This window comes from Eleutherodactylus coqui, chromosome 7 (genome assembly GCF_035609145.1).
Source record: "Eleutherodactylus coqui strain aEleCoq1 chromosome 7, aEleCoq1.hap1, whole genome shotgun sequence".
NCBI classification, from domain to species: Eukaryota; Metazoa; Chordata; class Amphibia; order Anura; family Eleutherodactylidae; genus Eleutherodactylus; species Eleutherodactylus coqui.
In genome coordinates, this window is record NC_089843.1 from 9870758 (window position 1) to 9892152 (window position 21395).

The following is a 21395-nucleotide window of genomic DNA, read 5'->3' on the forward strand; positions in this document are numbered from 1 at the left end:
AAAGACCCGATTAGGGCCACACAAGCACTCCACAACCAATGTGAACAGGCACAATAAGAGGAAACGAACAATCTCTGGAGCTACAAAGTGTCTGTCACCAGTCTGCTTACACCTGTCAGTCCCCTTCAGGCAGGTAAAAGATAGAACACACATTGCGATAAACAGTAACAGTCTTTACTTAGCAACCAAACTTGCAGCACAGTCTTTAGAATTTAGTAACACAGACATGACCTTATGGAATCAGGGTCACAATCCGGTCTTGTGTTCGTGTGACTCAAAGGTAGTTTTTGTTACCCAATAGTTTCTCCACTCCGATGGTTAGTAGGCATCCTACAACAACCATGTTTATATGCCACAACCCACGCTTCATACCTCACTAAGGCACCTCCCTGTGGCCCGAACCATGCCCTCCCATTGGCTAGCCAAACTCTCATGTCCCATCCCAGTATGATGACCGTTCTTTTCAACCTCCCATGCCCACCTCACTGGAGTTGAGTCCACAGATACTGTGTCCAAGGAGCCACAGGGTTTGTAAACTAAAATGGTTTGAAACAGTAGTATATCAAACATAAGTAAACTTATCTGTCCCAACCTAACAGCAGGCTGGTACGTCCCCCACCCCCACCCCACACACACTAATTTACCTCCAGCTATGAACTTGGCAAGAGGCACTGATAGCACCTGCAGATGCCTTTTGTTAATTAGCTACTTAAGGACAACACCCTATGGAGCCCCCAATAACATTGATCAGTGGAGGGGACACATACATTCTGCCTCCAGTCCGACAGGGCATCTTCCACAATCCACGATCCAGGATGGTTGGGAGGCATGCTATGACTCAGTTATAAAAGAGAATGTTCCCCCAAATATATGGACATTAGTCACTTGGAAAACTCCAGTCCTGGAAGATACGGCATCACATTTACAGAGACGTGCTTAGAATATAATTAAGCATACTAACATCGCTGACCTAGAACCTGGCATGTCTGTACATGCTTTATACATGCATGATCTTAATACACCCTATTTGCATGTCCTTACAGACATAATAAATGATAAGACAGAATCCCATTTCTTTGTATGCTAGATCGCTGGATTCCCCCAAAAGTTTCCATTTGGATTGCCAAAAGCAGCATCCAAAGAGAACTCTTTTTGAGACCCTGGGCTTCCACTGTTGAAACATTCTCCGAGACCAATAAGAACAAATGCAGTGGATCCAGAATGTCTTCAGTCCCTCTCACTTTTTACATTTTGTTATGTTGTGGCCTTGTTTTTCCCCATCATTCTGTATTCAATACCCCATAATGACAAAGTGACAACTTAACGGTAGAAATCTTTGTATTTTTTTTATGAAAAGCCGACATTTGACACAAGCATTCACACCCTTTAGTATTACACTTGACACTTTGCTGCAGGAAACTCCCATTTTTCTTGATCATCTCTGAGATCTTTCTACACCTTGATTGGAGTCACCTGTGATAAATTCAGGTGATTGGACATAAAGACCCCCCTGTCTATATAAAGTTTTGCAGCTTACAGTACATATCAGAGCCAAAACCAAGCCATGAGGAGAAAAGAACTGCCTGTAGAGCTCAGACACAGGGTTGTGTGGAGGCACGGATCTGGAGAAGCCACAAAACAGGCTTAAAGTTCCCAAGAGCACCAAGGCCTTCATAATTCCTAAATGGAAGAACAATCAAGACTTTTCATAGAGCTGCTGACCCACAAACTAAGTCATTGAGGTAGAGGGGCCTTGGTTATAGAGGTGACCATGAACCCAAAGGTCCCTCTGGATGAGCTCCAAAGATCCTGTGTGCAGATGGGAGAAACTTTCAAAAGGTCAACCAACCAGCCCTGCAGCCTCCACCAATTTGGGCTTTCTGCTGGAGGGGCCAGAAAGAAGCCTCCTCAGTAAGACACATGAAAGCTCCCCAGAGTTACCAAAAAGCACCTAAATGACCCTGAACCCAATCGAACATCTCCGAACATCTCTGGAGAGACCTGACAATGGCTGTACACAGATGGCCCTAATTCAACCAGGGGCAGAAAATCCCCAAATCCAGGGGTGCAAACCTTGTGGCATCATCCCCAAGAAGACTGGAGGCTGGAATCACTGCCAAAGGGGCTCCGACTAATACTGAGTACAGGGTGAGAATACTTATGTCACTGCTGAATGGGGGGGGGGGGGGGGGTTATTTTTAAAAAATGTACAAATATTTCTCCTGTTCTGTTGTCACTTTGTCATTATGGGGTCCTGAGTGCAGAATGAGGGGGACACAACATACCAACATGTAAAAAAGGTGAAAGGCTGCGACAATTTCCTGGATCCACTGTATCTCTGGTGTGTGTAATATCACTGCCCTTATGCCATATACTGCTGCATCGCATATTGTAAGTGACGGATTACAGGACACTCACACTTGACATTTATGATGACGGGAGGCGATGTATCGCTGCCTTTGTCATTTTGCACATGGCAGTAGTAATATCCGGCATCACTGATGGAGACTCGTGGGAAGCTGAGAGAAGTCACAGAACTTTCTTTGATCTGGTTATTGTTCTTAAACCAGCTGTAGTGAATATCATCAGGTCTGATGCCAGGAACCTCGCAGGTCAGGGTCATAGAGCCGCCTTCTTTGATATCTTGTGAGGGAGATACAAGGATCCGGGCAGCTATAACCATGAAACAAAAGAAATATGCTAGTTAGATCTCAGTGCCATAGTCTGTAACACAGCAAAGGTTTGATTGTAGGAATTATATGCAAACCTTTGAACAACACATGTTCCAACTGCTAACAATATATGGCCATGCCAAGTCCTCCAGGGTCTGAACTGCTGTGGGCAAGAGTGGGGCTTCCAGATGGTGGAGAGCTTTCTATCACCTCCATATAGAGCCCTTCTATCAGTACGTAGTTAGTGTACGTCAGCTCTGACCACTATTTATGGTTCACAAATCTAATTAATATACATAAAAGTTAAATAAGGGCATTTATATGGGCCAATCACTGAGATTGGTGCTTGTTTAACTGGCAGTTTATACAGGGGAATGAGCAATTATTCATGCGATTTGTCCCTCATTCAGTTTAAGCACTCTGGGGGGGGGGTTCCGCATGTGTCTGACGCTCTTTTCCTGGGGACTTTTTGAAAACCTTGCTCTGACCCCAGCACTAATTATCCCAATAAGTATAAGGCTATGACAGAGGACAGGCAGGCGGACACGAACAGTTGATACTATGTATTGTTTTGAAATGAACTGCAACAAAGTAATTGGTTTAGCAGAACGAGGCTTGTCAGAGCTACACGGATATGTCGGATATGTCCTAGGGTACCGTATCTTTTGCCAGCATTTAGTTTCCCAATACCCCAAAACAATTAGAACAATTTATCCTAAGCCCGAATGGTTAAAAGCCCAACAACCCTCGGCACCATGACATGAGTTACTTAACATGCTATGCTTCAGTTCATGGTCTTTTTTGCAAGTTCTAATACTCCTTGATTCCTCGGTCTCTCATCGAAACACGTTTCATGCTGTGTCCTGGGCCGCAAATATATGGCCGAGTACTGATAGCAGAATGGTAGCTATGAGTATGAATGAGGCTGCTGTTTAAGTCCTGTTAGTCTCTAGTGCGCACACTTTATTGCTGTTGGAGAGACCGGTCTCTACTTTCATGCTGTTTCACCGAACTCCAGTGTTCATAGTCAATTACTGATCCACTGATAGGGGTCAGGCACTATTTACAATGGGACTAAAAAGTCCCCGCACTGCAGGGGTTTTGGAAACAGTAAAATAGAATACATAATAAAAGAATGAAATCAAATACAATTTCACTTACTTTATACGGGGGTTGTGAAAAAGAGAGCCCCCCTAAAGTCCAAGTGCACCTTAAACTGTCTGTCAGCGAGGAATGACATCCGAAGCCACGGTTCTAGGTAACGCCATTTTATTTTGAATACATAGATAAATAAGGTACATAAATGTGGTACGCGACGCGTTTCGGAGGTTCTACCTCCTTTATCGAGCAGAAATGGGCAAGGTATAGGAGCATTACATTTCCATTACTCATAAGCTCCCTTTCATCTGCACAAGTGACAATGGAGGAGTTGGTTACATTTTCCCGCTAATCATCCAGTTCGGCGTGTATTCTCCAGCGGAGTTTAGCGTGTGACCGTGTCCCTCCACAACCTCACGTGCAAATTAAATTTTTATTCTAAACATATTGATGATTTTATTATGATCTGCATATACTTTTTGAAAATGTAAGTGAATTTCATAAATTTTTGATGATTTTACTATGCTGTTTAATTCTGAAGTGTATTACACCATTGCGGGCGCGACCACCTTTCCGATTGGTGGAACACATACTTCTTTGCCAGTTGGAATTTGGAAGCATGCCTCACCACACTTCTTGTTGCGCTCCAGTAGCTTACCACCACGGTAACACTTGTGGCGACCACACAATGCTCGGCTCTGCTGGAAAATGCCGGCCAAACGGAATGATTGATGGGGAGATGTATCCGCTCCTCCATTGTCACTTGTGCAGATGATGTGTAATATAAATGTAATGTTTTTATACCTTGCCCATTTAGGCTCGATAACGGAGGTAGAACCTCCAACATGTGTTACTACCAGCTTTATGTAACTTATTTATCGTTTAATCCAAAATAAAATGGTGTTAGCCTGGAATTTTGGCTTTGGATTTCATTCCATCCCGCAGTCAGTTTAAGGAGCAGCTGAATCTTTGGGGATCTCAGCGCCCGTATAAAGTGGAATTTCATTAGATTTTATTCTTTTAGCATATATTGTATTTTACTGTTTCCATAACCCCTGGAGCGCTGGGACTTTTTACTTACTCTGGTTTTCCTCACTGATTCTGTTAGAGGATGACCAGTGCAGTCTATATCTTACAGTCCACATTGCATGCTTGTGTTGTTTTTGGAGCGTAGGTGTATAAGTGCCCCAAGTAGCTGGGGCCAACAGGATTGGTGTAAGTGCTGCAGACCACAAGGGCAACGCTCCCCTTAGTATAAAAGGTTGGGGACTTCCACTGCGCAGGGAGTAGGGAGTGACCGTAGGAGAGTGAAGAGGGTTCTGCCCTACTCCTGCATGCTATATATGTGAGGCAAGGGCTGCTGACCATGGCTGTGTCGTTTGATGCAGGATCTCTTCCGGAGTACCATGGAGAAATGCCTGGCCTGTTAGTGGAATCTTGAGAAGCAGCGCTCTGACTCCAGCTCGTAGTCGAACAAGCCATTGATGTCTGATTTGTATGCAATAGCGTTTATTTACAGAAGAAAATGAAATGTGGGCAACAGCACAACCAGAACGTTTGCTAGGCCCAGCACGGCCACAGGCGGGCGCTCCTCTGAGTGATCCCGACCCAAGGATCTACATGCACAGTTCCACAGGAAATAGAAAAGTGGAACAGCACTCACGGGTTGTGTTCAAAGTCGAAAAAACATCTTTATGCCTCAGTGCAACATACAAACTGCAACGTTTCGATCCGTTTCATGCTTGAAAAAGATCCCGGACGGATCGAAACGTTGCAGTTTGTATGTGCACTGAGGCATAAAGATGTTTTTTGTACTTTGAAGACAACCCGTGAGTGCTGTTCCACTTTTCTGTTTCCTGTGGAATAGCGTTTATTCACAGCACAATGGACCAGGGCCTAAGTAAGCTGTGTGACCGCTCTTTTGTCCAGAGGTTTCCAACTCTCTTGAACCCGGCTCCAACACTGCTTCCCATCATCGGCCCACCAGCACTGGCAAACCACAAAACCAGAAGCAGCTGTGCAGGCCCTTGAGTACCCTCTGACCCTGCAGTGCCGAGAAATGGTGCTGACCCAACATCTGCCTACCGATCCCCACATTACAGCATATTGGGATGTGTTCAGTGACAGCAAGCAGGTAATACAAATGGCAATAATACTGGCACTTTGTATACATAGTATGCAATATAACTTTGGGGTCTGGTCTGGGGTCTGAATGAATTTAGGTGTCAGGTCCTGGGAAATATATCAGAGTGTAGCTGTTACTCCATTTGTAAGCCTGTGAAGGTCACACTGATCGCCCTAGTGTTTTTTTTTTAAGCACGACTCGGCAGCTGAATTTTTATAAGGGGCTGGTAAATCTTCATGCTCGGAGGGGCAGGGGTGGTAGTTGGGGCTATTCACATTCTTTTTCCTTAAAGGGGTTTTCCTAGTTATTTTTTCAATATAGTTTTTTTCCCCCGGTGTCCAAAATTATATAAATGTACCATACTCACTGTGGTGCCGGACTGCCATTTTAGCACTCTGACAGGTGATATCACTGGGCGAGAAGACCTGGCGACGTCCCATAAACCCGTGAAGCCCCCAACTGGTTTATGGATGGCAATGATGACGTATCTGTTGGGCCTTCCATTGGGCGCAGTAGCCACGTGGGTAAACAAACAACCGGAGCGTGGCGGGCAGCAGTGGGGGCGCAGTGCAGTAGCGGGCAGTCAGTACTGGGTTTGTTTTGTTATATACCACCAATTATTCAGAAACCCCCCTTTAATGATTTATCAGTCATTTCTAGGCCCAGTTTTTTTCTATTTTCTATGCTTTGGTCGGATAACATGAAGCATTTTCTAATTTACGTAACAGTTTGAACATCCTATTTCGATTCAGAACTTCTGCAAACAGAGAACTCCATGAAGTTAGTTTCACAGCGCGCAGAGGTTCTTCAGTGTCGCTTTCATTTCCCCAAAAACTGCATTTCTTAATTTTTTTAATTTATTTTTATTTTTTACAAAAACTAAACTTTCACTTCTTGAGACTGTTGTAGTTTTTATTCAGTGGTTACATTTAACATATTAGATTTCTGCTCCAAATATAAGGTGACCCTCTGATTAATCACCTAACTAAGATTTAGAAGTTCACAACCACATCGAGTCAATCTAGCAAAAAAAATCTAATACTCCAAATACTGCGGATTGTAATAATTCTTTATATATAACCCAAACCCTGGAATAGCCTTAAAACACCTAGAGCAAAAAACTCTCAGCTGAACAGTGTAAACAGCGGACCCTTTACTATCCTGTTGTGGTGTCTGTGAAATAGGCAAAAAAATACCACATGGGAGCCGGAAGCTTCATTCTTATAACATCAAGGAATGAATCTCATTGAATAATAATAATAATAATTTTTAAAAAAAGTTAAAATAAAAAAAACTACAATGCTGGAAATGTACATAAGCTCAAATATAAACCATTGAAAGGGGATAAATCAAAGTGACTCCATGACTGTACTGCTAGAATCCAGACTCTGGGTTGGTCTCCCGTTATGGATTTGGTAACTTTAGTACTGGTAGAACATTACTCACAGAAGATCACCAGTTGGACCGTGTCAGATGACGCACGGCCTAAGGAATTTTCCGCTACACATTGATATTCTCCTTTGTCATTTCTCGATAGGCTGTGAATTGTTATAATCCTTTCCTTGGAAACTTGCTGTCCATCCTTGTACCAGGTGTATCCCGTGACTGATGGGTGGCTGCTATTAACCTGGCAGGTCAGGCTCACCGTGTCCCCCTCTTTGAGATTTCTACCTGAAGGGTGCACCAACATTTTCACTTCCTTGGGGGCATCTGTAGACAAATTAATAGCAAAGAAACAATGAGTGAGCAAACGTCTAATTGATATTGTCCTTCGGTCCTGACAAACCAAGATGGCTGCACCACTTCTCTGACTACATGATGCACACTGTAGGGGTAGTCGAAGATACTACATGCTCCTTTGACTGCATGGCTCATGTGATTTTGTACCGGGACTGGGACAGTTACAGTACATTATCTGGTGATCTCCTTTATTGGTGTGCAGCCCATGATCCGCTGGTGTCTGGGCCTCCACCTCAGTAATCAGCCACTGCATGCTACTTTCTGATTGGCCGGTGCTGCTCACATGAACAGAGCAGAGCCCAGGAACCAACATGAAAAGAAATGCTGAAAGTTCCTTAAAGGTTACTACTTATACATCGTTTAACTCCAGCAGGACACGTAGTGGCTAGATGTGTCATTCCTACTTACGTGCAACATCGAGGGTAATTTCTTTCGTTGCCTTTTTCTCCCCAATAGTAACCTCACAGTGGATTTTCTTCTGGTGGTCCTTCCAAGAGAAGCTGCTGGTCAGATTCCTGGTAAACAGAACAGCTTTCGTGTCCATTTGAACCGTGAAGGATAGGGATGACCGCTCTGAAGGATAGTCCACCCATTCTAGCGATACTGAACCATCTGGACAAAAGTATGGTGTTGAGCACTGAAACGTTACTGGAGATTCCTCGTTAATTTGTGGTGGAACCACAACCTCCGGAGCCAGCGGATCATCTGTAGAAAGATCACGGATCATATGCCATAGGTTAACATTCGGAGCATAGACTCAAAGTCTCAGTAGCTTTCCAGTATGGAGGGGTTATAGGACAGAGTATGAGAAATCATCAAGCTTTTCATATAGAAAGTCCATCACATATTCTGATGATAGAAGGGCTCTACACACTTACAGCTAGTGATCAGCAAACATTCTAAAAGTTAACTCCTTCCGGTTCACTGAATTGTGGCAAAAGTTCAGTTCAGTCTGAATTTGTAAACTGGAGTATAACACTGACTAAGACCTTCTTCTTCTGCTCCTTAAACACATGTACTACGTAAATAAAGGTGATCTTTATGAGGAAAAAGCCCACACAAATATAGGGAAACCAAACAAACATCATGCAGATGTTGTCCTTGGTCAGATTTGAACTTAGCACCCTAGCACAATAGTGCTAACCACTGAGCCACCATTCTTCTTCCTTCTCATACTTCTTCTTCCTCATCAATAAATGTATGCACTATATAAATGTGATTATTATTATGATGAATAAACCCACACAAACACAAGGAGAACATACAAATGTTGTCCTTGGTAAGATTTGAAACCAGGTCCTCTGCACTGCAAGGCAACAATGCTAACTACTGAGCCACCATGCTTCTTCCTCCTCTTCCTTTTCCGGAATAAATGTAAATAGAGGTTTTTATTATTATGCGTGATACCCCCATGGAGAACATGCAAACTCCATACAGATGTTGTCCTTGATCAGATTTGAATTTAGGGCCCTAGCACTGCAAGGTAACAATGCTAACCACTGAGCCACCATACTACGTCTTCCTCTTTCTACTTCTTCCTCCTTTCCCTGCTCCTCCAGCAAAAGAAGCAGCATGGTGGTTCAGTGGTTAGCATTCTTGCATTGCCCTGCTGGGGTCCTAGGTTCAAATCTGATCAATGACAACATCTACATGGTATTTGTACGTTGTGTTTGTGCGGGTTTATTTATATAGTGCATACATTTATTAAAAAGGAAAATCAGAAGAAATAGTCTCAGTGGGTTCAGTCCAGATGAACTGCCCGAGGTTGTGGTAACTTTCAGGGACCAAGGCTGGTGGGCTATATTCCGAAATGCACCAAAAGAGCTTCAGGCACCCAATAAGGCCCCAGAACCAGGAGATGTAAAGTGGGGGCTTCTACTGTTCATTAGTTGAGCTGTTTATGAGCAGCTTATAGATGCCACCGACCCCTCAGTAACACCAATCTAAGATCTTATGAGGGTAACTATGTTTTTCACTATTTTTGACGTTGACCTGAACCATATGTCCATAAAAAGATTTATGACACTTTGGCTGATACAGCTTTTAAAGGGGTAACAAGTTATCGTCTATCCACAGGATAGGAAATAACTTGCTGATTGGTGGGTGGTCTTACTGCTGACACCCCTGTCAATGTTGAGAATGAGGATCTCGTTTTGAGGTTACTGCACCCACCACTGTGAGGAGGAGACTGAATGGAGCCTAGTCAAAGAGAGACATCGGAGTAATGTCCTGGAAATGGATGGGGGTCTCAGCAGTAAGACCCCCACTGATCAGCCAGGTATCTTTTATCCTGAGGATAGGGGATAACTTACAATTTTGGTACAACCCCTTATCGCCTTGATGACATAGGACATACAGTTACATACAATGTGGGTGCTGGCTGTGTCTCACAGCTAATAACTGCGGGCAACAGGCCCAATCAGCGCTGATGCTGATCATGGCTGTTAGTCCTGTAAATAACAGCGGCATTTAAATCCCGTTTGCTTTTGCAGGGGGCGTGGCTTGATAAAAGGTCTGTTAGATCTCAGTATAATGTAATACTGCAGTATTACACTATATAGAAAGGCAATGAAGCAATCACAAGTTCAAGTCCCCCATGAGGACTAAAAAATATGCAGAAATGAGGAAAAAAAGAAGGTTTATTAGTTATTAGAAAAAATGAAAGGTATTAAAAGTTTACAAAACTCCTCTTTTCCGATACTTAAATTCTAAAAATCCAAACAAAATAAATGAGTGGTATTGCTGTGTCTGTAAAACCCTGATCTATCAAAGTAATGCATTATTTAACTGGCATTGTGAACGTTCTCCACAAAAAACACATTGCAGGAATTGCACTTTTTCGGTCACCGCGTCTCCAGGAAAAAAATAATGAAAGGCAATCAAAAAGTTATAGGTACTCCAAAATGGTAACAATGGAAGCTATAGGACGTTCCATAAAAAAACGAGCCCGCGCACAACTAGGTTGATGGAAAAATAAAAAGGTTATGGCTGTCAGAAGATGGCGGCAGAAAATAACTTGATATTTTTCCCAAGATATTTATTCTTTTAGAGCAACACAGCATAAAAAAGAACATCAATTTGGTATCATGGTAGTCACACCGACCCATAGAATGAAGTTAGCAGGTCATTTTTGCCGCAGTGTATACGCCATAAAAACGCCCCAAACATGGTGGATTTTCATTTTGTTTTCCATTTAACTACACTTAATGTCAGTACATTGTATGGTATATTGAATAGCATCAATGAAAAATACAACGAGCCTGTAGACCGACACAGGGATGGAGATATAAAACAGTTAGAGGAGAAATCGAAAATTAAAAAAATGGCCGCATCCTTAAAGGGTTAAGCACATTTTTCATAAACAAGTTTGACACGATCATTGACTTACTGTATTGGGAAGTCCCCTTCCATTAGGTAGCACCGTGGAGGTTCTTTTCCATCACCTACTTGCATATTTTTTTCCCAGAGAGCATTGCATGACCTATCTAAGCCTCTTTGCTGCTACCCAGCAGTCTCCTCAAGAGAAACTTGATCCCCCCAGACCCGCAATAAAAGTTTCTCACCCAGCCAACCGGTACCCTGCTCTGCACTGTTGGGAGTAAATACACCAAAATATCCCGAAACAGCCTGTCAGTACACGGGTAGCTTTTACTTCTGAGAAGACTCTGGCATGGCTTACATCCTTAGTTGTGTTGAGACGTCAAGCATTGGCTTATAAGGAAGTCAACTTCCAATAGCTGGAGAGATAGACATACTTTTTTACCCCCTATTTGCATGTCTTTGTCCAAGGGAACATTGCATGTGTAGTGGCCCGAAGTTGCACAGGAGGATCTATATAAGACTCACTACTTGTTGCTCTCCTCAAGATGAAACTTTATATTCCCCCAAGACGCTGTCAACATTACTCATTAAACACAATACAGGAAATAAGGCACAAAACCACAAGGAATGGGGTTTCAAAAATATTCAAAAAGTTTTCGAAAGATCACTATGAATGCTGGGATGATCACCTGGCTGCAGTCACTAATCACTGTGCATGAAACATCTCTTCTAGGTTTACCCTTTGATCACAGATCAAGTGAACTTAGTTTCACAGATATTAAATCAAAAAGTATTGGTGCAACACATTTTCCTTAAACCAAGTTCAATAGCTGATTAAGGTTCAACTAAACCTGGATGAACATCATGGTTGGTGCAACCGGCCCTAAATGAGCCAATTCCGTCTCATTGAAAGGTTTGGGATCCTATCATTTTGGTAAATGACTCACTCATTCATGTGGTCACGCAGCATATGTGGGACTACTCTGGATGCCATCATGAAAGCATATAGAGAGACCTCAGTGTTTTTGACTGAAAGCCCATTAAATTTTGAACTCCGCATCCAGAGCTGCATTCATAACTCTACTGTTTATCTTTAGAATAAGATGCATAATTCCCATTATGCACTGCTCTAGGGACAGTTAATAGGAAACTTGCAAAGCACTGAATGCAGCTTTGGATGTTATATAAGACAAAACGTGCGGTATTACACAATTACCCGAGCTTTTATGCAGATTTAATGTGAAATGCTAAAAATGGAATTCTTTGCAATTTGACCTTGTTTTGTGATTTGCACTTTGTGGACACCAATAGTTTGGATTCTGAAGACTCACCTGTGACTTCCAGCTGGACACCCTTGTGATCCATCCATTTATCCTTATTAATAACCTCAAATCTGAATTGAAATGATCCGGAGTCCGATGCCTGAAGGTTTCTGATTACAATAGTGCAGTTTTTGGACTCTGTCTCGCCCACGAAATCCACTCGTCCAAGAAAGGCGGCATCCACGGGGTCAGTGGGTTGGTACACTACCTTTCGGTCACCATAGTAGTCCTTGTACCAAAACTTATTAATTCCATCCACAGCTTCAATATTACTGGGGTAGTTAAGTGAGCATGGCAAGACGGCACACGTGCCGGAGACGCTCTTCACCGTGTTGGGGTAAACTACTTCCCACTTGCAGTAAACTCCTAGAAAGATGAATATCCATTTATGCCAGATGTCTAGTGAGGGCTTTACTCTAAACAAATCCGCAAAAGCTTCAAAAAGTCAATAAAGGTGAATCATTACTGGGGTATTCTGAGCTAAAATATCGTTTTCATAAGCCTATACCAAGCTGTCCCGGAATAGAAGACCGCTGCAGCCAATCAGACATCAGCAGCCAACCCCAGGCAGTGCTTATAGGTTCATTTATTTATAAGTTAATTAAAATATTTTTTAATACAAGGCTAATAAAAAAGGAAAACTCCTTTAACCCCTTAATTCTGTCGATTAATAGTAAAAAACTAGTTAGAAGTGCAACCGCATCAAAGAAGCACAAGGCATTAGGGGAATTTGCTGGGTACACACATGCAGAAGCGTGGGCAGGGTTTGGTGAACAGAGAAGAGGAGCACTGAGTGTCCAGACACCTCCCCCGGCTCTGGAGGCATGTCACCATAGCCCAAAACACTGATGTCTTGTGCTTCTCTAAGAAGGTCGCTCCAATACCCAGTTTTTTTACTATTATCATATATACGTCCTCCATGAAAGTTGAGATGTGATTTGGGTTGCTGCACCTGTTCAAAAATTGTTTCAACCCCATTGGGGATGGCAGTTTCTTCCCAGCCCCTTAGTGATGCGGCCTATGTTGGACCTAGGGATGTGACCATTTTTGGGGGATTTTCATCTCCACTTTTCAAAAGTCAGAACTTTTGTGTTTTCCCCTGTCACAGCTGCATGAGGGATGTTTTTTGCATGGCGAACTGTAGTTTTTATTGGTACTATTTTTGGGGTCCATATAATGTATTGTAGAACTTTTATTAATTTTTTTGGAGGGCGGGGAGAAAAAACTCCTCAATTCAGCCATTTTTTTAACAGCGTTAGACATGCAGCATAAATGACATGATACATTTTTCTGCAGGTTGGTACGGTTATGACGATACTAAAATTATATATATATTTTTAGGTTTTTCCCTTTTTGCATAATAAATCTCCTTTTTTTAAAAATACCTTTTTTTGACATCTCTGCATTCAAAGTCCCAGAACTTTTTTATTTTTCCATTGACGGAGCTCAGTGAGGGCTTATTTTTTTGTGTGTGAAACAACTTAGTTTTTAGTGGTACCATTTTGGGGCAAATGTGAATTTTTAAATAAGTTTTATTGTGTTTTTTGGAAGATGAAATGAACAAAAAAAGCATTTTGGCTCATTTTTTGTGACTTTTATTTTATTTTATAGTGTTTGCCTGCAGGATAACAAGTGTGCTGGATTTATTGTAGGAGCTGTTACAGATGTGACAATACAAAAATAATTATTTTAGCAGAGGGGAAAGTGCCCAAAAAAAGGTTTTTTAATTACTATTATTTTGCTGTGCTTCATTTTCACTATTTTTACATTTTTGTTTACATTTTATATGTCCTTATGGGGGACTTGAACCTATGATCCTATGATCCCTATGATAATACATTGCAGCACTTCTGTATTGCAATGCATTATCGCTAATAATAGAAAGCATAGGTCATTGCAGACACAGACGCCATTGTCTGACATCTGGTTGCCATTACATAGTTGCAGGGGGGGCGCCCTCCATCTGTGAACCCTTTACATGCCATTAACAGGTCTCACAGCGGGTTCTTGCTGCAGATGGCATAGGCTCAGTTTCTGAGTCCGCACCATCTATAAGCTTAGGTCCTATATCCCAGGGACAGAACTGCTTCCCAGCCAGGACATAAGTTTATATCTTGGTCCCATCTTGCTGCAAGGAGGGAAATAGCCATTGTCGGCTGAGCTACTCTGTTTCCATAACTCCAAGAAGTCAGTGGGCGTTACCCAACTGTGAAGGTTGGTGAACTGCGCTGTTTCTACAACTTCTGAGTTCAGGAAAAATGTAGCTTGTTGTGCTGCACTGTTTCGGTGACTCCTATTGACTCATATGGCAGTTATAGAAACAGTGCGGCGCAGAGCATGCGATTATTACCACCCTCCCAGGTTGTCCAAGAACGCTATAAAATGGCAGTACAGCCCATGGAAACCCACCCTAGGATGACCACCCTGTTCTGAACAGTGTACTATTGGGCTCCTTTACCCTTCCGTCTGCACATGAATTCTACCGCCCTAGGATGGGTTTCCACAGGCTGCACAGATGGCAGCCTTTTTCTGCCACTCCAGGTCCGCCACTTTAAAGCCAACCTCCAGTTTGGGGACAGAAGGGGGGGAGGGATATATTACCTGCAATTGTTCTGTTTCCTCACCCCTCCAATCCATCAGGCCCCATTTTCAGCTGCCCAGAATGGCTTCAGGAATGTCCTAACTACCTAATTCATATTATGCGCTGCTTTTTGATTAGCCAGTGCTGATCACATGAACAGTTGTGGCCAATCAGAGTGCAGATATAGTGCAGTGGTAGTCTAACACTACCAATGCACTGTAGGGATTAGGTAGTCTACAAATTGCATTGTCCATAGTGGTTGGCTAAAAAAGGCACCTGGAGTCAGCAGCTGAAAGGAACGGAAGAGAATAACAGCTGCAGGCAATATATCTCCCCCTTCTGATCCCAGAACAGAATTTTGTCCTGAAATCAGAGGATTTTTCATGGCAAAGTGACTCCATCTTGGCTGCATTTTCTATTGAAGTCATTCTGAAATTCAAATTTCGTGGTTCAGACTACGTCTATGTCCCTCCACCATGCTTTAAACTACAGCTCTGCTTGTTCAGATTGGAACGCCAATGTGAAATGATTAGGAAGTACAATCAATTAGACTAGTGATAAAATAACAGATTATCAGTTTAACCCCTTAATGACACGGCCTACTTTGGGCTTAAAGGGGTTGTCCCGCGGCAGCAAGTGGGGTTAAGCACTTCTGTATGGCCATATTAATGCACTTTGTAATGTACATCGTGCATTAAATATGAGCCATACAGAAGTTATTCACTTACCTGTTCCGTTGCTGGCGTCCTCGTCGCCATGGTGCCGTCTACTTTCAGCGTCTAATCACCCGATTAGACGCGATTGCGCAGATGGGTCTTTTCCCTTCGGCTTGGTCCGGCAGCAGCAGCATTCTGGCTCCGCCCCCTTGTACGCGTCATCGCATAGCTCTGCCCCTGTCACATGTGCAAATTCCAGCCTCCTGATTGGCTGGAATCGGCACATGTGACTGGGCGGAGCTACGCGATGAAGGGAAAAGTCCCATCTGCGCAAGCGCGTCTAATCGGGCGATTAGACGCTGAAATTAGACGGCACCATGGAGACGGGGACGCTAGCAACGGAGCAGGTAAGTGAATAACTTCTGTATGGCTCATAATTAATGCACAATGTACATTACAAAGTGCATTAATATGGCCATACAGAAGTGTATACCCCCACTTGCTGCCGCGAGACAACCCCTTTAAGGACGCAATGATTTTTGGCAGATTTTCTTCTCCACTTATCAAAAGCCATAACCTTTTTATTTTTCCATTGACGCGGCCGTATGAGGGCTTGTTTTTTGCGTGGCGAACTGCAGTTTTTATCGGTGCCACTTTTGGGTACATAGACTATATTGTAAAACTTTTTTTTTTTTTTTTTTATGATAGCAGGGAGAAAAAACGCAGCAATTCGGCCATAGTTAATCATGCAGCATAAATGACACAATCCATTTTTCTGCAGGTCAGTACGGTTACAACGATACCAAAATTCTTAAATTTTTTTTTAGGTTTTTCCACTTTTCTGCAACAAAACCCCTTTTTTTGGAAATCTTTTTTTTTTCTAAATCGCTGCATTCAAAGTCCTGTAACTTTCTAATTTTTTTTTATGTACGGAGCTCTGTGAGGGCTTATTATTTGGTTTTTTTTTTACTTTTTTTAACATTTTTTTAAATTTACTTTTTAATCTTTTTTTTCAAGCAACTTGTGTCCCTCTGGGGGACTTTCATCACAGTACTGCTGATCGCTGTGATAAGGCATGGCAGGGCTTATACAGCGATCCTAGGCATTGGCACTACAGGACGCCAGATGTTATCGCGAGAGTCGGCTGAAGACACAGAGGGAGCGCGCTCCCTCTGTGAACTCTTTCCCTGCCGCGATCTACCCTCAGCAACTGGACCCCCCGCAATCAAACACAATTGTCATTGGGACTTTCTAATGTTAAAAAATAAAAATGCATCACATGTTGGTGTTTTCCAATTTTTGTGTGATGCGTTTTTATCATTAAAAAAGTCCCATTCACAATCGCATTAAAAAAATGCAGTAATAATGCAACATTAAAAAAATGTCAGTGGGTAAGAGCCCTAAGGCGGAATATTGCTAGCGGTCAGGTCTCTGCGGGGAGCCTATCTAATAGATAGGATCACTGCGGAGAATCGCGACAAATTGTGGCATGCCATGATTTAAATCCCATGAGCAGAAAATCGCTATGATTCTAAACTCGTGGACGCCGATGCTGCGCTTTCCATAGCGACACTATGGAAAGCTTTAGACAGTGCGATTCGACGGTGATTTATCGCAAGTGAATCATAGTCCGTGGACAGGAGCCCTATGTCTAGTTAAAAATCTCTCAGTGATAAATAATAGGTAAACTCTAGATTTCTCCGTTACCTGCGACACTTAGAAGGATCTGAAGACACGACTTCCACGCCAACATTTTGCAGCTTTAGTGCCTGGAATATGAGATTTTGAAAACTATGTAACTGTTGTTGGAAAATTCTAGAAATACTATTTTTTTACGCTGTTTTATACAAAATAGATAATTTCTAACTTAAAAAAGTTTCTTACCTTTAAGAGAAAATATAAGTCAGATCCACAGCTTTCTGGAAGTTCCGCTCTTTCCATGACTGAGAACACCGATCCCTGCTGTTAACTCCTTACATGCCACAATCAATGTAGATCATGGCATGTAAAGGGTTGACAGAGGGAGTGCCCTCCCTCTATGATGTCAACCTCCGCTATATAATCGTGGAGAGCCAATGGGTTGTCAAGGTTTGTGATCACTATTTTAAGCTATAGAAGTACTACAATGCATTATCATAGCAATCAGAGCTTTTCTGGCTCAAGTCCCCTACTGGGGCATAAAAAATGTGCAGCCATTTATGACCACTCTTTGAGTACGATCACTCAGCCAGTTGTGAATCAGCCTAACAGTTGCCTTGTCAATCCCTTATTTGGTCATTTTTTCAATAAGTATGGTATGAGATACTTTGTCAAATGCTTTACTAAATTCAAGATAAACTATATCCACTGCATATCCCAGATCAACCCAGTCGGTGATACTATCATAGAAGGAAATTAGATTAGTCTGGCATGACTTGTTTGTTACAAACCCATGCTGGCTCTAGTTGATTACTCCATTTACATCCAAGTACTTGCATACATGCTGTTTAATAATTTGTTCAAAGATCTTTCATGTAATAGAAGTCAGGCTCACAGGCCTGTAGTTTCCTTGATCCACCTTCTTTCCTTTTTTGAAGATAATTCATCTGGAACTTGAGACTTGAACTCATTTAAGTTAGCTAAGTGTTCCCTCATCCTTAACCAATTCACCATTTTCATCTTGTAAACTTCCAATAGCTTCTTTGACTTTTCTTTTGCTTTTGACATACCACCAAAATCCCTTTTTATTGCTTTTGGCCTCTATTACAAGGCTCAAGTCATTATTAGCTTTAGCTTTCCTGACACTTGCCCTACAGTTTCTGCAGACTGCATTATATTTTTCTTTAGATATTCCCCCCTCTTTCCATTTGCTGAACATATTTTTCTTTCTTTTAAACATGTGTGCAAGTTCTGTGTTCGTCCATCCTGGTCTCTTTAAATGCTTCCCATTCTTCCTTCTTTTAGAAATTGTTAATGATTTTGCTTTGAGAATCTCATTTCACAATATTTCCCAACCTTCTTGGACATTTCTGTTATTAAGAACATCCAGCCATTGGATTCTTCCTACCCGCTTTCTGAGTTCATTGAAATCTGCCTTTCTGAAATCCATCCTTGAGGTCTGAGTCTTCTCAGGTCTTCCTCCTCTTGTTATCCAACATCCAAGGATAGCATGATCACTGCCTCTTAAGGTCCCAGCCACCCTTACTTCCTCAACCATTCCCTCCCTGTTGGTAAGAATTAGGTACAAGATAGCAGATCCCCTTGTTTTCTCTTTTGGAAGACAAAGTTGTTAGCAACAGCGGATAAGAATCTGTTGGATCCATTACTTTTACCTGAGAGATTCCCAACAAATGTCTGGGTGGATAAAATCTTGCATAATTACTATTTCATGCTTTTTGAGAGCTCGACCATCTGATGTAGAAAGAGTTCTTCCATATCTTCTGCTTGTCCCGGCGGCCTATGGTAAATGCCTACCTGGACAAGTCATAGCATTACATTATACTGCAATCTGACAGGCAGTCTATCAGGCTACCGCACAGGGATGGCTTGGTAGGCATACTGCCAAGACAGCCCTGGGGCTTTCAGAAGGCGCACGGCTGCCATGACACCCGCACGGCTCCCTGCAATCTCATCACGTGGGGGCCATATGGGACTTCCGAACATCGTTCGGGGCATTTAAATGCCACAGTCAGAATTGATAATGGCATTTGAACAGTTAACAGCTCCGAGCGGCCCTGCGGCATGTCGGGGCTGTTGCCCATGATTGTCAGATGTAAGAAACAGCTGACACCCGCTATCTATAGAGGTAGGTCGCAGCACGATCTTCCTCCATACATGTCTTGCAGCTGCGGGACGTAAAAACACTACAGGGCAGTCACTAAGGGGATAACCCCTTAAATCTCCATGATGTACAGTTATGTCATGGAGGTTCTGAGTTTTTATGGAGCTGGTCGGGGGTCGATCCCGCACCATACAATGTGGGTGTTGGCTGTTATCCCTTTAAATGCTGCTGTCAATTCTAACAGCAGCATCTAAATGCCCTGATCAGACTTTGGGGTCCTGAATGGTCCCCCCATGATGAGATCATAGGCTGCCGCTTGGTTGCCATGGCAGTTGGGTGCCTTTTGAAGGCTCCCAGGGCTGCCATTGCAGGTTGCCTATGAAGCAATGTCTGTGGCATAGCTTGATAGACCGTCTGTCAGACTGCAGTATAATGTAATACTATGGTATTACATTATATTGTATGACCAAGTTCAATTTCCCTATGGAGACTACGGAAAAAAACTAAAAATGAGTAAGAAGGTTTTGTTAATTATTACAAAAAAGGGAATACAAGTTGAAAAAAAACCCTATTCATATATTTATTTATAAAAGACTCAAAACAAACAAAAAAATGTTTCTTATTCCTGCATCTGTAAGGCCTCATGTCTACAGGGAAAATCAGGCCTGCTCCGGATTCTCCATGGAGAATCCGTAGCGGGTCCCTCCTGCCCCACGGACATGAGGGCTGAAAATAAGAATAAATAAGAATTAACTCACCTCTCGCCCGCTCCGGATCTTTCCTTCGCCGCGGCGTCATCTTCTCTGCGTCGCGGCCGGATCTTCTTTCTTCGGCCCGGCGGATGCGCAGGATGACGTCGGTGACGTGCCCCGCGCATGCGCCGGCCCGAAGAAAAAAGATCCGGCCGCGACGGAGAGAAGATGGCGCCGCGGCGAAGTGAAGAACCAGAGCTGGTGAGTAAATTCCGATTTTTGTCTACCGCGGATCCAGACGGCTTCCATAGGCTTCAATAGAAGCCCGTGGGAGCCGTCCCTGCGGGAGCCCCGCACGAAAATGGAGCATGGTCCAGATTTTTTCATGCTCCGGTTTTTTTAAAATCACTTTTATTGAACATCCGCGGGTATTTATCTACCTGCGGGTGGTCAATGCATCCCTATGGGGTGCGGATCCGCGTGCGGGTGAAAAGTTAAAATCCGCTGCGGATTTTAATTCTTCTTTTGCCCGTGGACATGAGCCCTAAAAGTCCGATTTATGAAAGTAATACATTATTATCCTGAAACAGTTAAGGTTGTCAGAAAAAAGAATACACAACGTCAGTACTGCACTTTTTTTGGTCACCCAGTCTGCTAGAAAATAATTAATTAAAAGTCACATGAACTTCAAAATGGTACCAATAGAATCTACAGAAAGTCCCGCAGAAAACGAGCCCTCACACAACAACAATGGGAAAATGAAAAAGTTATGGAAGTTAAATCACAGTAGAATTTTTTTCCCCCATTACAATAAAAACTTTGTATCGTCACAATCATACCGCATGCTGCGATCTTTCCTCCACTCGCGGAATAGGCAATTTGTTTCCGTGACTGAAGGAAAAAGTGACTTTTGCATTCCTTTCAATTCATGCTATTCACTGCGGGTTCTGCAATACAAAACCAGTTGTCTGACGCCGGCCTTACTTGGGACCTAACGGTGTTTATTTGTCCTGTGCGAATGTTGCCTTGTGCCCGTGCTGGGTGTGGTACATAAACGCTCAGCACCGACATAACAGTGGGGAGGAAAAAACGAAAATGGAAAAAAATAGCTGCGTCCCTAATGGGTTAAAAGGAAGACATGAGAGTGGACGCCAGTAATACCTCAAAACATCAAGTCTGGGAGGCAATACTGGCATCCTCTAATGAAATACAAGCAGAAACGTTACATGGACTTCCAGGTTCTGTGGATAAGAGAGTTATGGAGAGTTCCACATCAAGGAAGGCTCAGAAATCAATACGGACCTGAGCTACAAACAGAAACTTTTGGTTTTAAGGTGTATTTATTTTTTGCAAACTTCTCTGTGCAGCAAAGAACAGATTTGTGGAAATGATCTAAATGTCATTATGTTTTGAAGAACTGAGTTTGGC

At 42.7% G+C, this 21395-nt stretch overlaps 1 protein-coding gene across 1 annotated transcript in view; it reads right to left on the minus strand.

Moving 5' to 3' along the window:
- Window positions 1–21395, minus strand: part of SIGLEC1 (sialic acid binding Ig like lectin 1) — a 114230-nt gene that overhangs the window by 73293 nt on the left and 19542 nt on the right. The window contains exons 3-7 of the mRNA XM_066572863.1: window positions 17223–17284; window positions 12288–12644; window positions 8044–8340; window positions 7342–7605; window positions 2419–2673 (exon numbers count right to left, since the gene is read on the minus strand). Of these exons, the coding sequence (XP_066428960.1) occupies window positions 2419–2673; window positions 7342–7605; window positions 8044–8340; window positions 12288–12644; window positions 17223–17268 (1219 nt within the window). The 5' untranslated portion in view covers window positions 17269–17284. The remainder of the gene's footprint in view (window positions 1–2418; window positions 2674–7341; window positions 7606–8043; window positions 8341–12287; window positions 12645–17222; window positions 17285–21395) is intronic.